Here is a 26,769-nt window from a genome sequence, read left to right as displayed (position 1 = left end):
CCCCCCAGAGTCAATACTTTGTAGGACCCCCTTTCCAGCTGCAAGTCTTTTTGGGGATGTCTCTACCAGCTTTGCACATCTAGAGAGGGACATTTCTGCACATTCTTCTTTGCAAAATAGCTCAAGCTCTGTCAGATTGGATAGAGAGTGTCTGGGAACAGCAATTTCCAAGTCTTGCCACAGATTCTGCATTGGATTTAAGTCTGGAGTTTGACTTGGCCATTCTAACACATGAATATGCTTGGATCTAAACCAGGGGTGTCAAACTGGTGGCCCTCCAGCTGTTGCGAAACTACAAGTCCCATCATGCATGTACCTTTGGGAGTCATGCTTGTAAATGTAAATCTTGCAATGTCTCATGGGACTTGTAGTTTGGCCTCCAGTTTGACACCTGTGATCTAAACCATTCCATTGTAGCTCTGGCTGGATGTTTAGTGCTGTTTCCTGCTTGAAGGTGAACATCCGCCCCGGTCTCAAGTCTTTTGCAGACTCTTAACAGGTTTTCTTCTAGGATTGCCATGTATTTGGCTCCATCCATCTTCCCATCAACTCTGACCAGCTTCCCTGATCCTGCTGAAGAAAAGCATCCCCACAACATGATGCTGTCACCACCATGTTTCACAGTGGGGATGGTTTGTTCAGGGTGATGTGCAGTGTTAGTTTTCCGCCACACACAGCATTTTGCTTTTAGGCCAAAAAGTAAAATTTTGGTCTCGTCTGACCAGACCATCTTTCACATGTTTGCTGTGTCCCCCACATGGCTTCTCACAAACTTCAAATGGGACTTTTTATGACTTTCTTTCAACAATGTCTTTCTTCTTGCCCCTCTTCCATAAAGGCCAGATTTGTGGAGTACACGACTAATAGTTGTCTTGTGGACAGATTCTCCCACCTGAGCTGTGGATCTCTGCAGCTCCTCCAGAGTTCCCATGGGCCTCTTGGCTGCTTCTCTGATTAATGCTCTCCTTGCCCGACCTGTCAGTTTAGGTGGACGGCCATGTCTTGGTAGGTTTGCAGTTGTGCCATGCTCTTCATTTTTGGATGCTGGATTGAACAGTGCGCCAGGAGATGTTCAAAGCTTGGGATATTTTTTATAACTTAGCCCTGCTTTAACTAAACTTTATTTACTAATTAGGTGACTTCTGGAGGCAGTTGATTCCACTAGACTTTAGGGGTATCAGTAAAGGGGGCTGAGTACAACTGCACACCATACTTTTAAGATATTTATTTGTAAAAAAATTTTGAAAACCATTTATCATTTCCCTTCCACTTCACAATTATGTGCCAATTTGTGTTGATCTATCATATAAAATTCTTTTTTAACCAGATTTTAATTTTTCCAGTGGATTTCTAGTATTCAAATCAAAATGTTTAATTGATTATATTTTATTGTGATGAATAGCTGGCTCTATTCTAAATAAAAATTTTGGAAGTTGGCTTTATTCTTACATAGTTAGTCTGGCTGTAAAAATACAAAAGTCTATCCAGTTCAAGCATAAAAAAAAAGTTATCCTATACCCACAGTTGATTCAGAGGAAAGCCAAAAACCCAGCAAAGCATGATCCAAGTTGGTTCTGCAGGGAAATAAATTCCTTCCTGATCCCCCGGGAGGCAATCGGATATTCCCTGGATCGACTTTACCTAATAAATGTTATATCCAGTTATATTCTGTGTATCCAAGAAAGAATCCAGGACTTTTTTAAAGCAATCCACTGAGCTGGCCACACAGTCTGTGTCAAAGGTGAAATACAATAACAATGAAGACAAAAATGGGGAAACCATCCATCTGGATCGCCTGGTATTTGCGCACAGAGTAGCCATCAAAATGTTTACATGATATCGATAAAAGAATCGAAAATGGTCCCAATGAAAATATAAACAAAATGCATAAATGTAGGTATATGTCATACCGAATACATGGTGGCTACCCCCAGTCTCTGAATCCATCTGGTCTCCTGTGAAGGTCCGCATAGCATCATCCAATGGTGTATATATATAAATCTTTGGGTTTGATTTACTAAAACTGGAGAGTGCAAAATCTGGTGCAGCTCTACATAGAAACCATTTAACTTTACATTTTTTTTGGTCAAAGCTTAATTGAACAAGCTGAAGCTAGAAGCTGATTGGCTGCCATGCACAACTGCACCAGATTTTGCACTCTCAAGTTTTAGTAAATCGGCCCCCTTGTGTATGAAATTATTTCCAGCACAGCCCCAAAGTATAGACAAGACAAAATGTGGCAGTGTAGAAACCGGCTTCAGATGGTAATCGCAGCACAAAGAGGTGTTATCAGTTTCTCTTTTTTCTGTAATTTTCTAACTGTTGCACGTTTTCTTTTCTGTAGCAATTTGTAAGACTGGTGCCCTCCGCTCTACAAAGTACATTGGACCAGAGAATGGTGAGTAGCCTCTGCTCCTGGCGTTTGCTGGAAAAGCAGACATTATAATTATAAGAACACATTAAGGATTTTTTTAATTCTGGAGATTGCCTTTTAAATATTAAAGATAAAGTGTAATGTACTCTTATAATGCATTCCCTTGTTCCCTCTCTCCCCCTCGATAAATATGCACTTAAAATGTTTCATTCAAATCATTTTGTGCTCAAGAAACAACTCTCTTGAGATGCAGTAAAGTAATCACTTGGCCTTTCTGCTGGTCTTTGGTCCAAGTTTGCTGGGAAAAGCTGAGAGGCCCCTGCAAACATCACAGCACCCTGCCCCGCATCTTCTTTCAACATATCTCTGGTGTCTATTTAGGTGTGCATGCTCTTCCTTGCTGGCCACTCGGTGCTGCAGACTTTAGGTCTGCAATCTGATGATCAGTTGCTTAATCATGCACATCTAAAAGAACGGTAGGACTCCCAAGGATCATCTCATTCATTTCCTCAGTTCTAGGAAGGAGGAAGGTGTCCTGTAGTACGGGGAGGTTTTTTGGCATTTCAGAGATCCAAACCCATCATATAGAAAATACACTCCCATTGAGGGGGTTACAATACTTGACCTTTTTACGATCAGCGCTACACCCTAATGTTTATATGTATTTACACATTCCAGTTAGAGTGCGATAGGTGTTGACAGCAGTCCTCACCGTTGCACAGTACCAATTTATTTAACATCTAAAAACGCCAACAATGGGTTCTTTTATATAATGCTTTGGAACAAATGATTGCAGGCCGAGAAATGGTTTAGATGTAAGTGGGAGGGTGCGCAACAACAGTACAGATCAGTGTGGGGAGGGCGCGCAACAACAGTACAGATCAGTGTGGGGAGGGCGCGCAACAACAGTACAGATCAGTGTGGGGAGGGCGCGCAACAACAGTACAGATCAGTGTGGGGAGGGCGCGCAACAACAGTACAGATCAGTGTGGGGAGGGCGCGCAACAACAGTACAGATCAGTGTGGGGAGGGCGCGCAACAACAGTACAGATCAGTGTGGGGAGGGCGCGAAGCAACAGTACAGATCAGTGTGGGGGAGGGCGCGCAACAACAGTACAGACCAGTGTGGGGGAGGGCGCGCAACAACAGTACAGACCAGTGTGGGGGAGGGCGCGCAACAACAGTACAGACCAGTGTGGGGGAGGGCGCGCAACAACAGTACAGATCAGTGTGGGGGAGGGCGCGCAACAACAGTACAGATCAGTGTGGGGGAGGGCGCGCAACAACAGTACAGATCAGTGTGGGGGAGGGCGCGCAACAACAGTACAGATCAGTGTGGGGGAGGGCGCGCAACAACAGTACAGATCAGTGTGGGGGAGGGCGCGCAACAACAGTACAGATCAGTGTGGGGGAGGGCGCGCAACAACAGTACAGATCAGTGTGGGGGAGGGCGCGCAACAACAGTACAGATCAGTGTGGGGGAGGGCGCGCAACAACAGTACAGATCAGTGTGGGGGAGGGCGCGCAACAACAGTACAGATCAGTGTGGGGGAGGGCGCGCAACAACAGTACAGATCAGTGTGGGGGAGGGCGCGCAACAACAGTACAGATCAGTGTGGGGGAGGGCGCGCAACAACAGTACAGATCAGTGTGGGGGAGGGCGCGCAACAACAGTACAGATCAGTGTGGGGGAGGGCGCGCAACAACAGTACAGATCAGTGTGGGGGAGGGCGCGCCACAACAGTACAGATCAGTGTGGGGGAGGGCGCGCCACAACAGTACAGATCAGTGCGGGGAGGGCGCGCAACAACAGTACAGATCAGTGCGGGGAGGGCGCGCAACAACAGTACAGATCAGTGCGGGGAGGGCGCGCAACAACAGTACAGATCAGTGCGGGGAGGGCGCGCAACAACAGCACAGATCAGTGCGGGGAGGGGGCGCAACAACAGCACAGATCAGTGCGGGGAGGGCGCTCCACAACAGCACAGATCAGTGCGGGGAGGGCGCGCCACAACAGCACAGATCAGTGCGGGGAGGGCGCGCCACAACAGCACAGATCAGTGCGGGGAGGGCGCGCCACAACAGCACAGATCAGTGCGGGGAGGGCGCGCCACAACAGCACAGATCAGTGCGGGGAGGGCGCGCCACAACAGCACAGATCAGTGTGTGGGAAGGGCGCGCCACAACAGTACAGATCAGTGCGGGGAGGGCGCGCAACAGCAGTACAGATCAGTGTGGGGAGGGGATTGATGATGATTGAAGTTGTTCAGATGGAATTAAGCATAGCTCATGATAGCTGCTGCAGCTTCAAAGGCTTTTTATTGTGGAGGTTCAAGAGAATCGAGAGATATTCGTTTTAATCACAGGAGAGGACAAGTATTAAATCTTCATATGGGCTCCACCATGATAATTCACTCCACCATGACACACCTGAAGGCTTACCAGAAAGGTTTGACCCCCAAATCATGAGAAGTCAAAATGCACCTGATGGATGAATAGCAATAGAGCTAATGAACTGATCCTCTTCTCAACCTCCCTCCAAGGACCGGACGAAACGTTTAAGGCCGAAGCTGTGATGTCACCACACATGAGAGTTGCATCTTGGTATATGCAGTTTGTTTGGTGCCGATAGTATCTGCTTTGATGTAAGTGTTTATAACCATTTTAAATAAAAATGTGTCCCGAGATTTTACTGTTTAGAGCGTGGAGCTCTTTTTTTTCTTCCTATATGTGTGGCCCTTGGAGGGAGGTTGAGAAGAGGATCAGTTGATTCTTATACCCGCTGTGCTGCTAGTTATCCATCAGGCACATTTTGACCTCTCATAGTTTTGGGGTCAAATCTTTCTGGTGCATGTTACTATGCAGCCCACCCCCCCCCCAGCAGAAAATGCTTCCTCAAGCTGTCTATAGTGCTGGCCGAGTGCCCATAAGCTGCATGATGATGTGATATCGAAGTTCTCTCATTACAAGTTAATTATAGATCTGCTTTAACAATGCCAAGCCTTTCACCTCTGAGATTTGTGAAGGCCGTCCTGTGACCAGACTGAGCATTCAAGTATTAATGTGCGGACGTGTAACGGCTTGTTCATACTATGTGTGGTGGGCTGGAGTGCTTCATCAATGCCAGTCACTACAAGGGCAGATACAATACAGTCATGGCCAAAAATATTGTCCCTCCTGCATTTCTGTCAGACAATGCACTACTTCACCCAGAAAATTGCTAATTTGTAGGCTTTCTCATGTTTATTTCTTTTGTTTGTATTGGTATGACACAAAAAAAAGTGGAGAAACAAAAAGCCAAATCTGACACATTCCACACAAAACCCCAAAAATGGACTGGACAAAATAATTGAACCCTCAATTTAATTTATTATTATTACAGGTACTTTTATCGCACTGTAAATTTACGCAGCACTTTACCTGCATGCATTGTACTTTTTACATCAGTCCCTAACTCTCAAGGAGCGTACAATCGAAGGTCACTAACTCACATTCAGTCATACACATACTAGGACCAATTTACCTACCAGCATGTTTTTGGAGTGTGGAAGGAAACCAGAGTACCTGGAGGAAATTTACATAGGCACAGGAAGAACATGCAAACTCCAGGTAGATGGTGCTGTGGTTGGGATTCGAACCAACTACCCTAGTGCTGCCAGGTGGAAGTGCTAACCATTTTGCCACTGTACTGGCCTATTTGGTAGCATGCCCTTTGGAAAAAAAATAACTGAACTCAGTCGCTTCTTTCACCTCTCTACTAGAATTGTGGACCACTCTTCTTTCACCAACTGCTCCAGGTCACTCAGATTGGAAGGGTTCCTTTTCCCAACTGCTGTTTTGAGATCTCTCCACAGGTGCTCTATGGGATTGAGATTTGGTCAGATTGCTGGCCCATTTTAGTACTCTCCAGTGCTTTGTATGAAACTATTTCTGAGGGCATTTTGACATGTGCTTTGGGTCATTGTCCTGCTGTAAGACCCATGACCTCTGATGGAGACCCAACTTTTTGACATCGGCCCTACACTGCACCTCATAATTCTTTGGTTGTCTTCAGATTTCATAATGCCATGCACACGGCCAAGAAATCCAGTGCCAGAAGCAGGAAAGCAACCCCAAAACATCAATGACCCTCCACAATGTTTGACTGTAGGGACTGTGTCCATAATTTTCAGAAAATGTAGTGAGGCCTTTAAAGAGAAGCATATTCTGCCAAAAGGTTTTTGGGTTCCTCAGGTAAGTTTTGTCTAACTCCAACCTGGCTTTTTTTATGTTTCTGTGTCAGCAGTGGGATCCTCCTGGGTCTCCTACCGTAGCGTTCCTTTTCATTCAGATGGTGACGTATAGTGTGAGCTGACACAGTTGTGCCTGAAGGTCAGCTTGAATTTGGAAGTTGACTGAGATTATTTAGCCACCATTCGAACAATCCTTCTTTGCAATCTTTGATCAATTTTTCTCTTTCGTCCACGTCCAGGGAGATTAGCTACAGAGCCACGGGCTGTAAACTTCTTGACAATGTTGCGCACAGTGGATACAGGAACATTAAGATCTGTTAGTTGATACAGGTGAGTTTAATGAAAAATTACAGGAGCATCACAAACTTGGAATGCAGTAATTTCTTACAATTTTGAGAAGGTGCCAATTTTGTCCTGTCCGTTTTGGGAGTTTTCTGTGGAATGTGTCAGATTTGGCTTTTTGTTTCTCCGCTTTTTTGTGTCTAACCAATACAAACAAAAGAGATAAACATGAGAATGCCTAAACATTTGTAATTGCAACGATTTTCTGGGCGAAGTGGTGAATTATCTGCCAGAAATGCAGGGGTGCCATGCTTTTTTAGTTTTCTATCTGCCCTGTCTGCATTACAATTCTGCCTTGAGGTGGGCTGCAGTGTGCTGTATAAAAATGTAGAAATGCTGCATTTTTCCGCCAGGCACTGGAGCTCACCTAAAGTCGCCATCATTTTTCTGCTCTGCAGCTCAGGTGCACAGAAATGGAAAAAATATCACTTTGGCATTAAACTTAATTTAAAGAAAAGTTAACAATGCCTTGCTTTGTAATAATGCAAGGCACTGCCCCGCTAGCACCAGCACACAATGGAGACCAGCCTGCATGCTAAAATGGAGAGTTTTTGTGCGCATCCATAACCCTGTGTGTTGTTTTTCTCTTTATGAAGGATGTAGGTGTTAAGGATTTTGAGGATGTCGCCGTGTACTTTTCTGAGGAGGAATGGCGCACCCTACGTGAAGAACAGAAGAATCTTTACAAAGATGTGATGATGGAAAATTACCAGGCCCTGAGCTCCCTTGGTAAGAGGATGTTTCACAAAGGTTGCTGTATCTCAACTGTTACACAGCAAACAAAATGTAGATATCTGAAAGTTATCAAAAACTTGCTGTGAAAGAGACCATAAGCAATGTCATTTAAGTGGGATTCCAACCCCCCCAGCCCCTGAAACCCAGGCTAGTGTTGGGGATACTCCCTCTTCTCTTGTGGTGGCGTAATGATGTCTGAGAGCTGTTCAGTGCTCTGTGCCCAAGCCAGTGGGATGATGTGCCCCCCCCCCCCCCAGCATAGGCTCAGGGTAAGTTGATTACACACAGGTGGACTCTATTTAATAATTAGGTGACTTTTGAAGGCAATTGGTTCCACTAGATTTTAGTTAGAGGTATCAGAGTAAAGGGGGCTGAATACAAATGTACGCCACACTTTTCAGACATTTATTTGCAAAAATTTTGAAAACCATTTATCACTTTCCTTCCACTTCACAATTATGTGCCACTTTGTGTTGGTCTATCACATAAAATCCCAATAAAATACATTTAAATTTTGGTTGTAACATGACAAAATGTGGAAAATTTCAAGCGGTATGAATACTTGTGAGTGTGCGTTCATATGAATAAGTACATCCCATGGAAATTGTTGATTTTTTTTTTTTTTTTCCTCAATATATTTCAACAGGCAAACCTTAGATCTTCATTGAAACAGTGCCCACAGATAAAGGTGATATACCTGAACAAGTGACAAAATTGACGTGGTGCATTCATTCTCATAATCTAGATCAGGAGTCTCCAGACTTTCTAAACAAAGGGCCAGTTTACTGTCCTTCAGACTTTGGGGGGGCTGGGGGCAGATTGTGGCCAGGGGGGGTAGATCATGTCCCAGCATCAGTAGGAGTAAAGCATGTCTCAGGTTTGGTGGTCGTTGGTAGTAAAAAAAAAAAAAAAATACATAGCACCTGTGGTCAGTAGGAGAAGGTGCCCCTTGTTGATGTTGGAGGAGTAGTAGCCCATCATTGGTATCAGTGGGAGGAATAGTGGCCCATCATTGGTATCAGTAGGAGGAATAGTAGCCCATCATTGGTATCAGTGGGAGGAATAGTAGCCCATCATTGGTATCAGTGGGAGGAATAGTAGCCCATCATTGGTATCAGTGGGAGGAATAGTAGCCCATCATTGGTATCAGTGGGAGGAATAGTAGCCCATCATTGGTATCAGTGGGAGGAATAGTAGCCCATCATTGGTATCAGTGGGAGGAATAGTAGCCCATCATTGGTATCAGTGGGAGGAATAGTAGCCCATCATTGGTATCAGTGGGAGGAATAGTAGCCCATCATTGGTATCAATGGGAGGAATAGTGGCCAATCATTGGTGTCAGGGGCAGGAACTCTGTCTTGCTGTTAATACACTGCTCAAAAGAATGAAAGGAACACTTTTTAATCAGAGTATAGCATCAAGTCAATTAAACTCCTAATTGTTAATCAGTTTCAGCTGTTTTGGTTTAATGAAATTAACAGGTGCATTAGATGGGAAACAATGAGATGACCCCCAAAACAGGAATGGTTTTACTAGTGGAGGGCACTGACATTTTTTCCCTTCTCATCTTTTCTGACTGTTTTTCACTAGTTTTGCATTTGGCTAGGGTCAGCATGAGGTGATACCTGGTCCCTACAGAGGTCCAACTCCTCCAGGATGGCACATCGATACGTACCATTGCCAAAAGGTTTGCTGTGTCTCCCAAGTCAGTCTCAAGAGCATGGAGGAGATTCCAGGAGACAGGCAGTTACTCTAGGAGAGCTGGACAGGGCCATAGAAGGTCCTTAACCCATCAGCAGGACCGTTATTTTTCAAGGAGGAATAAGATGAGTACCTCCAGAGCCCTACAAAATGACCTCCCAGCAGGTCACCAGTGTGAATGTCTCTGACCAAACAATCAAAAACAGACTTCATGAGGGTGGCCTGAGGGCCCCACATCCTCTAATGGGCCCTGTGCTCACTACCCGGCACCATAGACCTCGATTGGCATTTGCCATTGAACAAACACCAGAATTGGCAAGTCCACCACTGGCGCCCTGTGCTTTTCACAGATGAGAGCAGGTTCACCCTGAGCACATGTGACAGACATGAAAGGGTCTGGAGAAGCCATGGAGAACATTATGGTGCCTGTAACATCGTTCAGCATGACCGTTTTGGTGGTGGGTCAGTGATGATCTGGGGAGGCATACCCATGGAGAGACGCACAGACCTCTACAGGCTAGACAATGGCACCCTGACTGCCATTAGGTATCGGGATGAAATCCTTGGACCCATTGCCAGACCCTACACTAGTGCAGTGGGTCCTGGGTTCCTCCTGGTGCACGACAATGCCCGGCCTCATGTGGGGAGAGTATGCAGGCAGTTCCTGGAGGATGAAGGAATTGATACCATTGAATGGCTCCACGCTCGCCTGACCTAAATATAATAGAACACCTCTAGGGTATCCTGTTTCAGTCCATCCGACACCGCCAGGTTTCACCTCAGACTGTCCAGGAGCTCAGTGATGCCCTGGTCCAGATCTGGGAGGAAATACCCCACGACACCATTCATCATCTCATTAGGAGCCTCCCCCGACTTTGTCAGACATGCATACAAGCACGTGGGGGCCATACAAACTACTGAGTACCATTTTGAATTGCTGCAATGAAATCTCAGCAAAATGGACTAGCCTGCTGCATCATTTTTTCACTTTGATTTGCGGGTTATCTTTGAATTCAGTCCTCTGTAGGTTGATAATTTTCATTTCCATAAACCGATGGGGCATCCTTACATTCCTAACACATTACCCAATCCATATCATTATAGATATCCAGCATGATATTTTTCCCCATTGAGATCTGATGGGTTTTCCAAGTGTTCCTTTAATTTTTTTGAGCAGTGTATACATAGAAGGAATAATGCCCCAAGTTTGGATAGAGGCTGGCAAAGGGTTGCAGTTTGGAGACCACTGATCTAGATTCTCAAAAATGCAGATTTGTCACATGGAAAATATAAGTACACCCTTACACTCACCACCATTTGAAATGACATTGGAATCCAGAGTTCCAGACTAGGTCCCAATGATCAGAACCTCCATAGTGGTTATGCAGGTGGGACCTATCTTTATTTAAAAGTCAGGTGCCTGGTGTTTTGCTATTGACATGTACTGTTGTCATTATGCCAAGATAAATAGAACTCTCTAAAAGCTACCAGAGAGAATCATAACACTATAAGGAAAATAACCTACAAGTGGCCAATATTTCAAACTATGAATTTGTCCAGGACTGGCTCGCACAGCAGTTTCAACCCAAGAGCTGAACACTTATAAAAGAAGTCTTCAAGAACTAACAAAAATAATTGTGGGGCATTCAGGTAACGTTTTTTTAAACTATCGATGTCAATAAGTATACAGCTACAGAAAGCCTGATTGAACCTGCATAGGAAATGTGTCAGTGAAAAAAAAAAATTTGCTTTTCAGAAATGACAATAGAGCAAAACTTTTAGGCAGGCATATAGGCAAAGACCAGGCCTTTCTGGAACAATGTGCTGGATCAATCAATGACAGAGCTGTTTGGTTACCAGTGACAGCATTTCAAGAGAAGAGCCTCATACCAACTGTGAAGCATGTTGGTAGAAATGTTATGGTTTGGGTTTGCTTTATGCTTCAGGGCCTGGGCAGCTTGGCAGTTATCAAGTCAACTATGAATTCTGCATCATATCAAAGTATGCTTGATAAGAATGAGGCCATCTGTCCAAAAATCTGATGCAATACTGGAAGTGGATCAATGAATAAGATGATTTCGAGGATGCTAACAAATCCAGGAAGTAATGGCTCAAAAAGAATTAAAAAAAAGGGTTTTGGACTGCCCTAGTCAAAGGCTTGATTTGAATCCCATTGAAATGTTTCTGGGGGATTGATTTTGAAACTGGCTGTTCATGCAAGGAAACCAGAAAACATCTTGCAAATGGAGGAATTTTGCATGGAGAGGTGATCAGAAGAGACTGGTGGGTAGTTATACAAATGAGCTACAAGAAGTAATTTCTGCTAAAGGAGCAATACCAACTTTTGATGCCACGAGTGTACTTACCTTTTTAACCCACAGCACACCATTATGTCTATTGATGGTTTTTGTCAAATGATTCAAAGGCAAATGTTCCTCATGTTTTTACTCAAGTATATCACCCTTATGTGTAGGCACTGTCTTGTGTGGTCTTTTCTCAGTAGACACTTGTTGATACTCCATTATTGGCCTTTTTTTTTAAGGTGCAATAACCTGTGCAGCAGCAGTCTTGGTAAATTGACTGTTCTATATAAAAATTAAAGAAAAAAAAAATTTATATATGTATATGAAACTAACCCTCCCGCTTTATTTATCTGATTCATACATTAGTGCTTTTAGTGAATTGAAAGTTTATGCTTTTGTAAATTGAGTCTGTTATAATGTCAGCTGCCATTTTACATTCTCTGTAGGGAACGGTCTGAGTGGTAGTAATAGGCAGGAGTCCTAAGCTTTGTCCAAACAAAGTTCATTGCATTTTTCTTGGTTTCAGAAAATGCCTGCAGAAAGCCAGAAATGATATGTAAAACTGAGAGAGGGAAGGAACCAACTGCAAAGAGTCAGCCGCAATGTGAGGAGGAAACTCCAATGGGTTCGTACAAAGAAATCACTATTGTGCAATTTGGAGTGATTGTAAACTGAGTGTGTGTTTTGTTATTTAAAAAAAAAAATTCTACTTGCATGCTATGTGTAATGGTTTTGCACAGAGCAGCCCCTATCTTCCTCTTCTCTGATCCTCCGCTGATGCCCCTGGTTTTTCCCCCCTACAGAGTGCCCCTGTAGCAAGCCACTTGCTAAGGGGGCATTTGTGTGGGTTTGATCCCAAGCCGTGCAGTGTGTGGTCAATGACTGACACACGCACTCCTCCAGAGGTTGTGATTGACAGCAGCAGGAGCCACAGGCATCCGCTGCTGCCTCCATGTCCAGTGAGGAGAGAGAGCTGCTGCTCTCCGGCACAACGCTGGATCAAGATCGAGTTTTTGGAATTTTGGTTTTTGGTATTTGGAAGGGGCTGAGGGGAGGCGAAGACAGAAGGTTTTTACCTTAATGCAGAGAATATATTAAGATAAAAAAAACCTTCTGCCTTTAGAACAACTCATTAGAGTAGAACTACGGTCCAACTAATCGTGCTGGCTGCTCATACCAGGAAGACCTGACTCTCTGTTTGTCGAAGCACCCCCTGGAACATTTTGTTGATCCTGCCAATAGAACCATTGGATATACATTTTCTTTGATAGGGTGACAACACTCTTCTTTTTGCAGTGTTTTCACCTTTGTGTAGCTGTCTGGATATTTGCACCATTGATAGCCCTTCCCCCCTCTTGGCACCCATGTAATTCCCTGGTCACATGCCGAAACGTCTACTACTCAATGAGGTTCTGAAATTTATCAGATGAATGGCAGAGGCAGGGCATTGTTCCACAGAGGAGAGGATTGAAAATGTAATATTGCAAGTGTGGTGGCTGCTTTCTTCTTCTTCTTTTTTTTTTTTTTTTTCTTTTTTTTTTTTAACCTTTTTATCCTTTATTTTCACCGGTTAATCCTGTGAATAACTAATTTGCTCTCCCTGGGTTGCAATGGTTGTCACCCAGGACGCTCTTCTAGTTTGAATTACAAATATCTCCTCCTCCACATCTCCATTATTTGGGGGGAGTGCAAGGGAACTTATAGTTTACAGAAGATGGTCTGGAAGTATAACATTATTTGTGATTGCAGTTCAGCACACAGGAATTGACAAGGACGCTGCATTTCTGGCAAGATGAACAGGTCATTTTAAACACTTGACTAAATGTACTTGGCCAGAAAAAAGTTAACTAATGCTACCGCCACACCTAAGGACTGGCTGCAATATAATTCTTGTCCTTGGGTTTGTGCAGCTCCTGCACCTCATTATTTGTGATGTGACCATTCTTCAATAAAATCTTCTCAGACGACGTTTGATGATCCACACCATCCACTGATCATGGGTGCAATTCACTGCAGGCTCCAGTGAAAAAAAAGATATAAATTTGGCAGCACAGTGGCTGAATGGTTAGCACTTCCACCTGGCAGTACTGGGGTCATTGGTTTGAATCCCAGCCATGGCACCACCTGCCTGGAGTTTGCATGGTCTCCCTGTGCCTGCGTGGGTTTCCTCCGGGTACTCCAGTTTCCTCCTACTCTCCAAAGACATGCTGGTAGGTTAATTGGCCCTAGTATGTGTATGTATGAATGTAAGTTAGGGACTATGGATTGTACACCCCTTGAGGGTTAGGGACTGATGTGAATGTACAACATATATGTAAAGCTCATAAATTGATGGTGTTATAGAAGTATCTGTAATAAATAAATGCATTTTTTTTTTCAGCAAAAATATGTACATTTATTATTTTTTCACAAAGGCAAACTTAGCTGTTAGGTCTGATCAGGTTCAGTTAAAAAGCAAATGTGTTGATGCTTCCATCTCTCTAATCCTGCTTGTTATTCAGTACTGTCACCTTACATGTTCCTTTTTTAAATGATTTTTCTCTATAGGGTAATGAGTCACATGCATTACTTCCCTATTTTTGCTTTTAAATGGTATATAAACTGTTCAGTACAAAGTGTGCCAAATGAGTGGTATATATTCTAACCCCTGTGTCTGTACTGTACATTTGCAGCCTGCATCATTGTGAGGCCTGAGATGGTAGCCAATCTTCCAGAACTACTGACCGATGATGAGTTATCAGGTACAATTATAGGGCACAATGTGATTTATTTTTTCCACTGTTTTTCCAATTAGAATATACACTTACCGGCCACTTTTAGGTCCGCCTTGCTAGTACCGGGTTGAACACCCTTTTGCCTTCAGAACTGCCTTTAATTATTCATGGCAGAGATTGAACAAGGTGTTGTAAACATTCCTCAGAGATTTTGGTCCATATTGAAATGATAGCATCACGCACTTTCTGCACATTTGTCGGATGCACATCTATGATGCGAATCTCCTGTTCCACCACAATCCAAAGGTGCCCTATTGGATGGAGATCTGGTGACTGTGGAGGCCAATGGAGTACAGTGAACTCATTGTCATGTTCAAGAAACCAATTTGAGATGATTTGAGCTTTGTGACATGGTGGATTATCCTGCTGGATGGAGCCATCAGAAGATAAGGACACTTTAGTCATAAAGGGATGGACATGGTCAGCAACAATACTCAGGTAGGCCTTGCCATTTAAACGATGCTCAATTGGTACTAAGGGGCCCAAAGTGTGCCAAGAAAATATCCCCCACAGCATTGCACCACCACCAGCCTGAACCATTGATACAAGGCAGGATGGATCCATGCTTTCATGTTGTTTACGCCAAATTCTGACCCTACCATCTGAATGTTGCAGCTGAAATCGAGACGCATCAGACCAGGCAACGTTTTTCCAATCTTCTATTGTCCAATTTTGGTGAACCTGTGTGAATTGTTGCCTCCGTTTCCTGTTCTTAGCTGACAGGAGTGGCACACAGTGTGGTTTTCTGCTGCTGTAGCCCATCTGCTTCAAGTTTTGACATGATGTGCGTTCAGAGATGGCATTCTACATACCTCAGTTTTTGCCTTTCTGTCATCTCGAACTAGTCTGCCCATTCTCCTCTGACATCAACAAGGCATTTTCATCCACGCAACTGCCATTCACTGGATATTTTCTCTTTTTCGGACCATTCTCTGTAAACCCTGTATGGTTGTGCGTGAAAATCCCAGCAGGTCAGCAGATTTTTAAATACTCAGACCAGCCTGTCTGCCACCAACAATTATGCCACATTCAAAGTCCCTTAAATCTCCTTTCTTACCCATTCTGATGCTCAGTTTGAACTTCACCATGTCTAGATGCCTAAATGCAGTGAATTGCTGCCATGTGATTGGCTGATCAGCAACTACACAGGTGTACCTAAATAGGTGTGTGTGTGTGTGCGTGTGTATAGATAGAGAGAGATATATATATATATACACACACAGGTGAAACTCGAAAAATTAGAAGATAGTGCAAAAGTTCATTTATTTCAGTAATGCAACTTAAAAGGTGAAACTAATATATGAGATAGACTCATTACATGCAAAGCAAGATAGTTCAAGCCGTGATTTGTCATCATTGTGATGATTATGGCTTACAGCTCATGAAAACCCCAAATCCACAATCTCGGGAAATTAGAATATTCCATGCAATCAAAACAAGGATTGTACATAGAACAATATCGGACCTCTGAAAAGTATAAGCATGCATATGTACTCAGTACTTGGTTTGGGCCCCTTTTGCAGCAATTACTGCCTCAATGCGGTGTGGCATGGAAGCTATCAGCCTGTGGCACCGCTGAGGTGTTATGGAAGACCAGGATGCTTCAATAGTGGCCTTCAGCTCTTCTGCATTGTTCGGTCTCATGTCTCTCATCTTAGGACATTCTCACAGCCCCACAGTTCAGCTCTGACAGGGAAAGAATACAAGTAACTAATCGACAATCAAATAACTAAGGTTGCACTATTATAAACACTTACAGAGATTACAATTATTACAGATGGACACTGGATCACATTAAGGTGGTTGTAAACCCTTACATATGTACAGTGAAGTGAGTGGCCTCAAGTGATACACAGAGATGAAACAAAAAGTTTCACGTGTGTGTGTGTTTGTAAACAAGGCCGATTTGTAGGCCTCATTTTTTGTGTGTTTTCTCTTCCTACTCTTTGTATAACACCTTCAATAAATACTATTGAAACAGAAATGGTTTATTTACTTTGTATATATCTTCTTTTCTGCTGCACATGCATAGACTGCATCTACCTGGAAATTGATTCAGACTCAGAAACTGAGCAAGAAAGAAAGTCATATGTGGACAACCCTGGACAATCCAAGGATGATGATGATTGCTCAGGTTGGTACAAATGGCAACAAATTTTTTTTTTTTTTTATTTAATTTGGTTTCTTTTTAGTTATTCCAAAAATGGGGACAAGTCTTATACATGATTATATGCCGTCCGACTTTGTGCTTGTTCTTTGACTTTGTGGTGGGTGTGTATGTGGGGTTTTTTTTTTTTTTTTCTTTAATTTTTGACACATTTACTGTGTGTTGTGTGGGGTCTTTTGAGTGCACATTAAAGGGAAGCTCTTGAAAGAATAAGCTGCTATTGCTGACCTGTCCTCTGTGCAGATCAGGAGTTCTGACTCTTCTCTGTTTTGAGTCCGTGACTCAAAGTATGGAAGCCAGATCTAGCCAGGAAACTAGTATTCCTGTATTCCTCCTTTAAACACACCAAAACACGTGCAGCTGCACCATGACTTTGTTGAACCTCTGCCCCCTCCTTCGGCTCATGGTTCTAGTAATGTCTGACCTGTTTCCTGCTTTTCTCCATATTCACAGCCTCTAAATAGCACGCCAACATAATCATCCTGCTAAATGATCTGGCCACCAAAAGGGTCTTTCCACTACCCAACAGATGCATACAGGTTTACCTTTTACTTGCAAACAAGCTAATGGCTTTTGTGGAAACACTTAAGCTGCCCAAAGACGGTTAAAGTGGAATTCTAGTCAAAACCTAACTAACTCCAATCCTACTCTCAGCCACATTCAAAGCCTAGTCTATCTAGCCCTGTAAAGCAAATATCGCTGTACTTCCTGTTCTGCAGCTGTTCCTGTCCAGTCTCCAGCAGCGCATGCTGTGAAGCCGCATGGGAGAGCTCATGCCGATAATGGACATGGCATTGACACAGCCCCAAATAATGCACAATGGCTCAAAATTGATATGGTCCAGAAACCTTTAGACATTATAAAGGTGAATAAAGCACTCTGACCAGATTGCATACACCCGTGGCTTTTTTTTTTTTTTTTAATCAACGGGAATGTCTGGGAACACAGTTCCATAACTGCCAGCACTGTTGTTGGTGGGGGATATATTGTTGCTGGAGGTGGGTCTTATGTTGCTGGGGGTCATTTGCTACTTGGAGGGGTCTACTGTAAAGAGAGGGGTCTATTGTTGCTGGCTGCTGGAGGGTCTGTTGATGCTGACTGCTGGTCTGTTGTTGCTGTGGGGGTTTTATTGTTGCCGGGGGGGGGGGTATATTGTTGTGGTTTATCCATTGTTATTGGGGGGTCTATTGTTGCTGCGGGGATCTATTGTTGCTGCGGGGTGTTTTGTTGCTGGCTGCATTGATCTATTTTACTGCTTTTCTTGTTATCATTAACAAGTTCCATACAAATTGCTTGGCACCACAAAAAATCCCTTGATTTCGTATTCCCAGAAGGGCGAAACTGGGAGGTGGGGTAGGGATTGGAATCGAGGAACGATGCTCAGAGGTGGGTAGGGGTAGAGACAGACTATCAACCAGGCTATGTAACTACAGTGAAGGAAATAAGTATTTTGCTCCCCTGCTGATTTTGAATGTTTGCCCACTCACATAGAAATGATCAGTCTAAAAATCGAATGGTAGGTGTATTGTAACACACAGAGACAGAATGGCAACAAAAAATTCAAAAGAAATGCATGTCTAACACATGATGCACTGATTTACATGTTCATGAGGGAAGTAAGTATTTGATCCCCTATCATTTAGCAGGATTTCTGGCTACCAGGTGTCTTTCATACAAGTAACAAGTTGAGATTAGAAGCAGTCTCTTAAAGGGAGTGCAGCTAATCTCATTTTGTTATCTGTGTAAAAGACACCGGTCCACAGGAGCAATCAAACAAATATATTTCAAACTCTCCACCATGACAAAGACCAAAGAGCTGTTCAAGGATGTCAGGGACAAGATTGTAGACCTACACAAGGCTGGACTGAGCTACCAAACTATCGCCAAGCAGCTTGGTGAGAAGGTGACAACAGTTGGTGCAATCATTCGCAAATGGAAGAAACGCAAAACAACTGTCAGTCTCCCTGGGTCTGGTGCACCATGCAAGATCTCACCTTGTGGAGTATCAATGATCATGAGAACAGTGAGGAATCATCCCAGAACTACACGTGAGGATCTTGTCAATGATCTCCAGGCAACTGGGACCACAGTCACCAAGAAAACAATTGGTAACACACTACGCCAACCAGGATTCAAATCCTGCAGTGCCCGCAAGGTCCCTCTGCTCAAGAAAGCACAAGTCCAGGCCCGTCTGAAGTTTGCCACTGAACATCTGAATGATGCAGAGGAGGACTGGTTGAAAGTGTTTTGGTCAGATGAGACCAAAATCAAGCTCTTTGGCATCAACTCAACTTGCCGTGTTTGGAGGAAGAGGAATGCTGCCTATGACCCCAAGAACACTATCCCAACTGTCAAACATGGTGATGGAAACATTCTGCTTTGGGGGTGTTTTTCTGTTAAGGGGACAGGGCAACAGCACCTCATCAAAGGGACGATGGACGGGGCAATGTACCGTCAAATCTTGGGTGAGAGCCTTCTTCCCTCAGCCAGGGCATTGAAAATGGGTCGTGGATGGGTGTTCCAGCATAACAATGACACACGGCCAAGGGAACAAAGGAGTGGCTCAAGAAGAAGCACATTAAGGTCCTGAAGTGGCCTAGCCAGTCTCCAGACCTTAATCCGATTTGAAAATCTGTGGAGGGAGCTGAAAATTCGAATTGCCAAACATCGGCCACCAAACCTTAAGGACTTGGAGAGGATCTGCCAAGAGGAGTGGGCCAAAATCCCTCCTGAGATGTGTGCAAACCTGGTGGCCAACTACAGGAAACGTCTGACCTCTGTGATTTCCAACAAGGGATTTGCCACCAAGTACTAAGTCATGTTTTGTGAAGGGGATCAAATACTTATTAACCTCATGAACATGCAAATCAGTCATCATTTGTTAGACATGCATTTCTTTTGAATGTTTTGTTGCTATTCTGTCTCTCAGTGTTACAATACACCGAACATTCGATTTTTAGATGGATCATTTCTTTGTGAGTGGGCAAGCATTCAAAATCAGCAGGGGATCAAATACTTATTTCCTTCACTGTATGTAAATGCCTGGGAAGTGAAATCACCCATAGAGTTACTATGGGGCTTTCTTTGTCAGCTGCCTGTCCTGCATACTCCCATACACTGAAGCCGCTGCTGACAGCTCAGTATGAGAACGGAACGGTTGCAGAACAGGTAAGTACAGCAAATTTTGCTTTACAGAGTTAGATAGATTAATCTTGGAATGGGGCAAAGAGTAGGTTTACAGTTAGTTAGTTAGGTTTTGACTGGAATTCCACTTTAAGCAGGAAAGAAAATTTGCTTGATTTCCCATCAACACATTCATTGTTAATGGGGGAATCCCTCATATGGAGCTATTGTGTTCTGACAGTGGGAGTTCTCCAAGCCATCAGAATACGATTATTATTATTATACAGTGTTTATATAGCGCCAATAGGTTTGCTCAGCGCTGTACAATAAAGTGGGGGGACATTACATGAGACAATACAGTAACAATACAATACACGAGGGGTTTCGAGGACCCTGCTCTTTCGAGCTTACAATCTAGGAGGGAGGGGATAGTGGTACAGGAGGAAGTGGCTGTGGGGGATGGAGTGGTAGGAGGAGTGGAGGAGAACGGTGAGGGTGAAGTAGGCTTCCCTGAAGAGGTGGGTTTTCAGGGAGCGCCTGAAGGTGAGGAGGGTAGGTGACAGTCTGATGGATTGGGGTAGGGAGTTCCAGAGGATGGGGGAAGTCCTGCAGTCGGGTGTGGGAGGAGTTGACCAGGGAGCTAGAAAGTAGGAAGTCCATGTGAGGAGCGAACGGTGCGGGTAGGGTGGTATTTGGGTATCAGGTCAGTGAGGTAGTTTGGGGCAGCGTTATGGATGGCTTTGTCAGACTTAGTAATTTTTGAATTTAATGCGTTGGGCAATCGGGAGCCAGTGAAGGGATAGGGAGAGGGGGGTGGTAGAAGTGGAGCAGTTGGTGAGGTGGATGAGTCTAGCCCAGGGGTGGGCAAACTTTTTGACTTGAGGGTCGCAATGGGTTCATATATTGGACCCGGGGGCCGGACCAAGAGTAGATGAATGATGTGTATGTGTCATCCATAGTAAGTATAGTAATATTCCCCCATAGTAAGCATAGTAATTAATCCCCCATATAGTAATTCATCCCCCCTATAGTAATTCATTCCCCATATTAATTCATCCCCCATATTAAGTCCCCAAGTCCCCCCTGTGTCAATTTACTTACCTTTGCTCCGCGCGTTCCTCTCGCTGTGTTCCCGCTCCGGTCTTCAGGGCGGACTGTGAGAGGAGCCTAGCTCCCCTCACGTTCGTCACGCTGCCCCGCCTACACACATCCTGACAGCCATCCTGACCGTATCACGCTCCACGGGCAGGATTAAAAGGTCCGCCGGACCGTAGTTTGCCCATTGCTGGTCTAGCCTTTGAGTTCAGGATAGACTAAAGCGGGGATAGCCTGCGTTGGGGTAGGCCGGTGAGAAGGGAGTTGCAGTAGTCTAGGCGTGAGATAATAAGGGCGTGTATGAGTTGTTTCGTGGTGTCTGGGGTTAGGAAATTACTTATCTTGGAGATGTTGCGGAGGTGGAGCATGCATGAATTTGCTAGTGATTGAACATGAGGCTGGAAGGAAAGGTTTAAGTCCAGGGTGACACCTAGGACTTTGGCTTGCGGGTTGGGATTGATGGTGGCGTTGTTGGTCGTGATGGGGGGGGGGGCGCGCTGGCTGGGGGGAAAAACTGGGAGCTCGGTTTTGGAAAGGTTTAACTTGGAAATGGAGCGACATCCAGTCTGATATGTCGTTTAGGAGGTGGGTGATGCGGGCAGAGACTGAGTGGGTGAGTTGAGGGGTAGAGAGGTAAATTTTGTGTGTCATCGGCGTAGAGGTGATAGTTGAAGCCGTGGGAATGTATAAGTTTGCCAAGGGAGGAGGTGTAGATGGAGAAGAGAAGGGGTCCGAGGACAGAGCCTTGGGGGACCCCAACAGAGAGGGGGAGGTGGCAGTGTTATAGGTAATGCTGAAGGAGCGTTGGGATAGGTAAGAGGAGAACCAGGAGAGAGCAGAGTCCCTGATGCCAAGGGAGTGTAGTTTATTGAGTAGGGGGTTGTCTACTGTGTCGAAGGCCGCGGAGAGGTCGAGGAGTAGGAGGACTGAGTAGTGGCCGTTAGCTTTGGCAGTTAGCAGGTCGTTAGTGATTTTGAGGAGGGTGGTTTCAGTGGAGTGTAGGGAACGGAAGCCGTACTGTAGTGGAAGGTTGTTATCAAGGTGGGCGCTTAGGCGATTGTAGACTAAGCGCTCAAGGAGCTTGGAAGTGAGTGGCAGCAGGGAGATGGGTCTAAGGTTGTTCAGGTCAGTGGGGTACAGGGAGGGTTTTTTGAGTATGGGGGTGATGTGCGCGTGCTATAGGTGGGAGGGGAATGCGCCAGTAGAGGGGGAGAGATTGAAGATGTGGGTGAGGGAGTGGATGATGGAGGAGGGGGGTGACCGGAGGAGTTGAGGGGATAGGGTCCAGGGGTAAGTGGTGAGGCAGGCTTCTGAGAAGACCTTAGTGACCTCCTCGGTGGTAGCAGGGCTGCAGGAGCGGAGTGCTGGGGTGGTTATAGTGTGCGGGACGTTAGGTGTGGTGGGGGGCAGTGCGGTTGAGAGGTCAGAGTAGGGGAGAGTGGAGGGGGGGAGGCTAGATGGAGAGGTAGATTGTGAATTGACAATGTCCTTACGGATTGCGTCAATCTTGTTTTGGAAATGATTGGCAATCTCATGGGCGGTGAGTGAGGTACTGAGTGGAGGTGGGGGGGGGGAAGAGAGTAGGGAGTTGAAAGTGGAGAAGAACCCGCGAGGACAGGTGGAGAGGGTGTTAATGAGAGTTACGAAGTAGGCCTGCTTGGCGGCGTGGAGGGAGGAGGTGTAAGTGAAGAAGGCGGATTTGTAGAGGGAGAACTCTCGAGGGGACTTGGTTTTGCGCCATAATCGCTCCAGCTCGTGACTGCGTCCTTTTGAGACATTTAGTATGGTCATTCTGCCAGGGTTGAAGCAGTCAGGGTCTGATGTTGTGTGGTTAGGGGTGCCAGGGAGCCTAGGGCAGCTGACAGCGAGTCGTTGTACGCAGTAGTGGCCAGGTCAGGGCATAACAGTGGAAGGATACTGTCGAACAGACTGTCAGCTGCCGAGTGGAGGGGGGCCGGGTTCAGGTTGTGGAGGTTATGGCTGGTGATGGTTTGACGCTTTGGGGGGGGGGGGGCTAGAGGATGGGGAGATGGAAAACGTGAGGAGGTGGTGGTCAGAGAGAGGGAAGGGGGTGTTAGTGAAGTGGTGGAGGGTACAGAGGTGAGAGAAAACGAGGTCTAGGGTGTTCCCATCGGTGTGGGTGGAGGACTGTGTGAGCGCGAAAGAGGTTAGGTGGAGGAGTTGGGAAGTAGCTGGGTTGTTGTCGTTGATGGGGATATTGAAGTCCCCAAGGATGATGGTTGGTAGCTCAGAGGAGAGGAAGAAGGGAAGCCAGGCGGCAAAGTCGTCCAGGAAGCGGGATACGGATCCAGGAGGCCGATAGATTACTGCAAACCTCAGAGGGGTGGTGGAGAAGAGCTGTATGCAGTGGGCCTTGAAGGAGGAGAAGGATAGAGAGGGGGGGGTTAGGGAGGACCTGGAAGGTGCTCAGTGGTGACAGGAGCATACCGACCCCACCACCTCTACGACCACTCGGTCTGGGTGAGTGGGTCCAAACGAGGCCTCCATAGGTGAGTGCCACAGGGGAGGTGGAGTCAGTGGCTTGGATCCAGGTTTCAGTGACCGCTAGGAGGTTGAGGGAGTGGGAGATAGAGGTCATGGATGGTGGTGAGCTTGTTGCAAACCGAGTGGGCGTTCAGGAGTGCAACCAAGAGAAGAGGGATGGATGCGGGGAGGAGGGGGACAGGTATAAGGTTGAGGGGGTTGCGGGAGCAGGAGGGTGCCTAGAGGGAGAGTGAGGTGGTGAGGGGACAGGGTTCGGGGAGATGTCCCCAGCGGTTAGGAGGAGAAGGGTGAGGAAGGTGGCATGGGAATGGGAAGTGCAGGAGCGTGTGAATCTGTTAGTGGTGGCGTGTGGGTTGGCGGGAGAGTGGAGTATCAGGAGGAGGTGGTGAGTACCGTAGTGGGGAGAGGGAAGAGGTGAAGGAGCAATGTAGAGCTGTTTTGAGGGAGTAGGCAGGTGGAGGGAGGAGATTTTGGGAATGGAGGAGAGGATTACGAGGAGGAGGAGTACAGGTGACATGTTAGGGTGAGCGGAGTGCTGGTCAAATCGGGGGAGGTGAAAGGTTTCACATCAGGGCGTGATGATGCGGAGAGTCTGTCACGCCGTGGCACAGTTCATCTGAGTCCATCTGTAGGAGGAGAGTGAGAGTGGTGGGCAGCTGGGTCAGCAGCTGGCTAGTTGCAGTCTGTGGGTGCGGTATGCTGGCGTCCGTGGGTGCTGTGGCACGGCGTCAGTTGGTACAGTGGCTCGGCGACTGGAGGAGCTGTAGGGTGCGGTGTCTGGGGGTGTTTTTGGGCCGGCGTCGGGAGGTGCTGAAGGCCTGGCGTCTGGAGGTGGAGTGGGCTAGGTGTTTTTTTTTTTTTTTTTTTTTTTAATTTAAATATTTATTAAATTTTTCATGTTAATACAAAAACCCAAAAAAAAGGGAAATAATTCTCATACAAATAGACATTTATAACATTTCTACCTTTCCCTTACTAAAAAAACTCTTTTCTTTCCCATCCCACTACCCTCCCTTCCCACCCCTCACCCCCCCTCCTCCCCCTCTGCAGACTCTAACCCATTCTACTCTCTTGAGGCTTATTAATTTTTTGCTAACACCCTAGTTCATATTTTCCTATATTTCTCTTTCAATCCTGCTCTTTCCCACTTTTCCCATCTCCTAAAATAAACTCTCATCCTATCTTCCTGCATATGGTATGATCTTTCCATTCTACCTATCTGGTTTACTCTATTAATCCAGTCTTCCTCCTTCGGTACCTCAGCTTTCCGCCAAAACTTGGGTATCAACCCTTTTGCCGCGTTCAAGAAGTACCAGATACCTGAATCTTTATATTTATTTACAGATGTCTCCACATTGTGTAGGAGACACGTCGTTGGGTCTAACCCTATGTCAATTTCAGTTATTTCTTTAATCAATTTGACTATTATCTTCCAAAAAGCCTGGATTTTCGGACATTCCCACCATATGTGAAACGCCGTGCCCATCTCTCCACATCCTCTCCAACACATATTTGAATTTTCCCCATTCATCTTGTGCTCTACACTCGGTGTAATGTGCCATCGTGTCACACACTTATAATTAACCTCAACCTCTCTCATACTGACATTATCGTGTATCAATCTAAACATCTTTCTCTGTCTATCTTCATCAAACCCAACTCCCGTATCTCTTTCCCATTTTGTGATAAAAGTTAACTTTGTGTTTGTGTCTAATTCTGTGAGTATTCTATACACTTTTGAAATACCGTGCTTCCCATCCCTTCGTGTCTCCAACAACCTTTCAAACATATTCCACTCCTGTTTTATTCTTAGGGGTTTCGGTAGATTTCCAATAAAACATTTCAATTGATGATATTTCCACTCATCTATTCTAATAAAAATATCTCCCTTCTTCTCTATTAAATCTTTAAGTGGTCTCAATTCCCCCTCCACCAAAACATCTCTCAGTTGGGTATCCTCCTTTCTAAACCATCTCCCTGATATCTTATTCTTTCCCGGGGGAAAGTACTCAGTATTTGTGAGAGGCATTAATATGGAATTAAATTCCCATTTCATGTTTTTGTGTAAATTGTCCCATACCCTAAGGACATTTAAAGTGTAGATACTTGTGCTTTCTTTAATTCCCCTGAACTGTGGTGGAACCCATATCATCTGGTTCAGTCTAATGCCACTAAGATCATTTTCAATTGTTACCCAACTTTTCCCCTTATGGTTAAATGTCCAGTCAAATATTCTTGCTAAAACCACTGCTTTATAGTATCTCTTGACATCTGGTAGACCCAATCCCCCTTTCTCTTTAGTCCTACTCAATGTTTCATATGCTATTCTGGGTTTTTTATTCTTCCATATGTATCTTGTTAACATTTTTTTCATTATCTTAAAGAAGGCTTCTGGAATTTTAATTGGTACCATTTGAAATCTATACAGTATTTTGGGCATAATTACCATTTTGACTAAGTTTATACGTCCTATCCAGGATGGATTTCCTCCTGGTAGTCTTTTTAAATCTTCCCTGATCTCATTTATCAAAGAGATAAAGTTTAATCTATACAAATGCTTAGATGAGGCAGTGAGTTTTATTCCTAGGTATTTTATCTCTTTTTCTCTCCATATAAAGGGGAATTCTTTTTGTAGTTTTTCTTTTTCATTCTTTGATATATTAATATTCAGAATCTCTGTTTTCGTTGGATTAATTTTTAAATTTGATAGTTCACCGTACTCCTTCAGAATCTTCATTATATTTGGGAGAGTTATTCGGGGATTCCCCACATAGAACAATAAGTCGTCCGCAAAGGCCGCTACTCTATGTTCTATGGATTCTATCTGAATTCCCTTTACCGATCCACTATTTCTTATTATTGACAACAGAGGTTCGAGTGACAATACATATAGCAGGGGGGACAGTGGGCAGCCTTGTCTTGTACCATTAGACATTCCAATGGGTTCTGATCTCTCCCCATTTACCGTGATGATTGCAGTAGGCTCCCTATATAATTTACTTATCCACTCTCGCATTCTATCACCTATCCCCAGCACTTTTAAGTTGTCCATCATAAAGCCCCAGTCCACTCTATCAAATGCCTTCTCTGCATCAATTGACAAGAGCACCACCGGGGCTTTCCCTTTTCTACTTTTCTGAATAAGCATCAGGGTTCTCAAGCCGTTATCTCTACCTTCTCTCCCCGGTACAAAGCCCACCTGGTCTCCATGGATCCATTCAGGCATCAGATCCCTCAACCTGTTTGCTAACACCTTTGCATACAGTTTAGTGTCAGTGTTCAATAATGAGATAGGTCTATAGCTGGAGCACTGAGATGGATCTTTTCCCTCCTTGTGAATAAGTACTACATGGGCCTGTAGGGATTCTCTCCTCACTTCCATCCCACCTCCCAGAGCATTCATATATTTCTCCAGCTT

At 44.9% G+C, this 26,769-nt stretch overlaps 1 protein-coding gene across 1 annotated transcript in view; it reads left to right on the top strand.

Moving 5' to 3' along the window:
* LOC149437609 (uncharacterized) overlaps positions 1–26,769 on the top strand; it is a 54,907-nt gene that overhangs the window by 5,570 nt on the left and 22,568 nt on the right. The window contains exons 2-6 of the mRNA XM_089660862.1: positions 2,345–2,398; positions 7,545–7,677; positions 12,214–12,312; positions 14,360–14,428; positions 16,494–16,595. Coding sequence (XP_089516988.1) covers positions 2,396–2,398; positions 7,545–7,677; positions 12,214–12,312; positions 14,360–14,428; positions 16,494–16,595 — 406 coding nt within the window. The 5' untranslated portion in view covers positions 2,345–2,395. The remainder of the gene's footprint in view (positions 1–2,344; positions 2,399–7,544; positions 7,678–12,213; positions 12,313–14,359; positions 14,429–16,493; positions 16,596–26,769) is intronic.

Source organism: Staurois parvus, unplaced genomic scaffold (genome assembly GCF_062004578.1).
Source record: "Staurois parvus isolate SC_StPar_1 unplaced genomic scaffold, SC_StPar_1.0 ptg001284l, whole genome shotgun sequence".
Taxonomy (NCBI): Eukaryota; Metazoa; Chordata; class Amphibia; order Anura; family Ranidae; genus Staurois; species Staurois parvus.
Note: the sequence above shows the minus strand (reverse complement) of the source record. Positions and strands in the feature narration are given on the sequence as shown.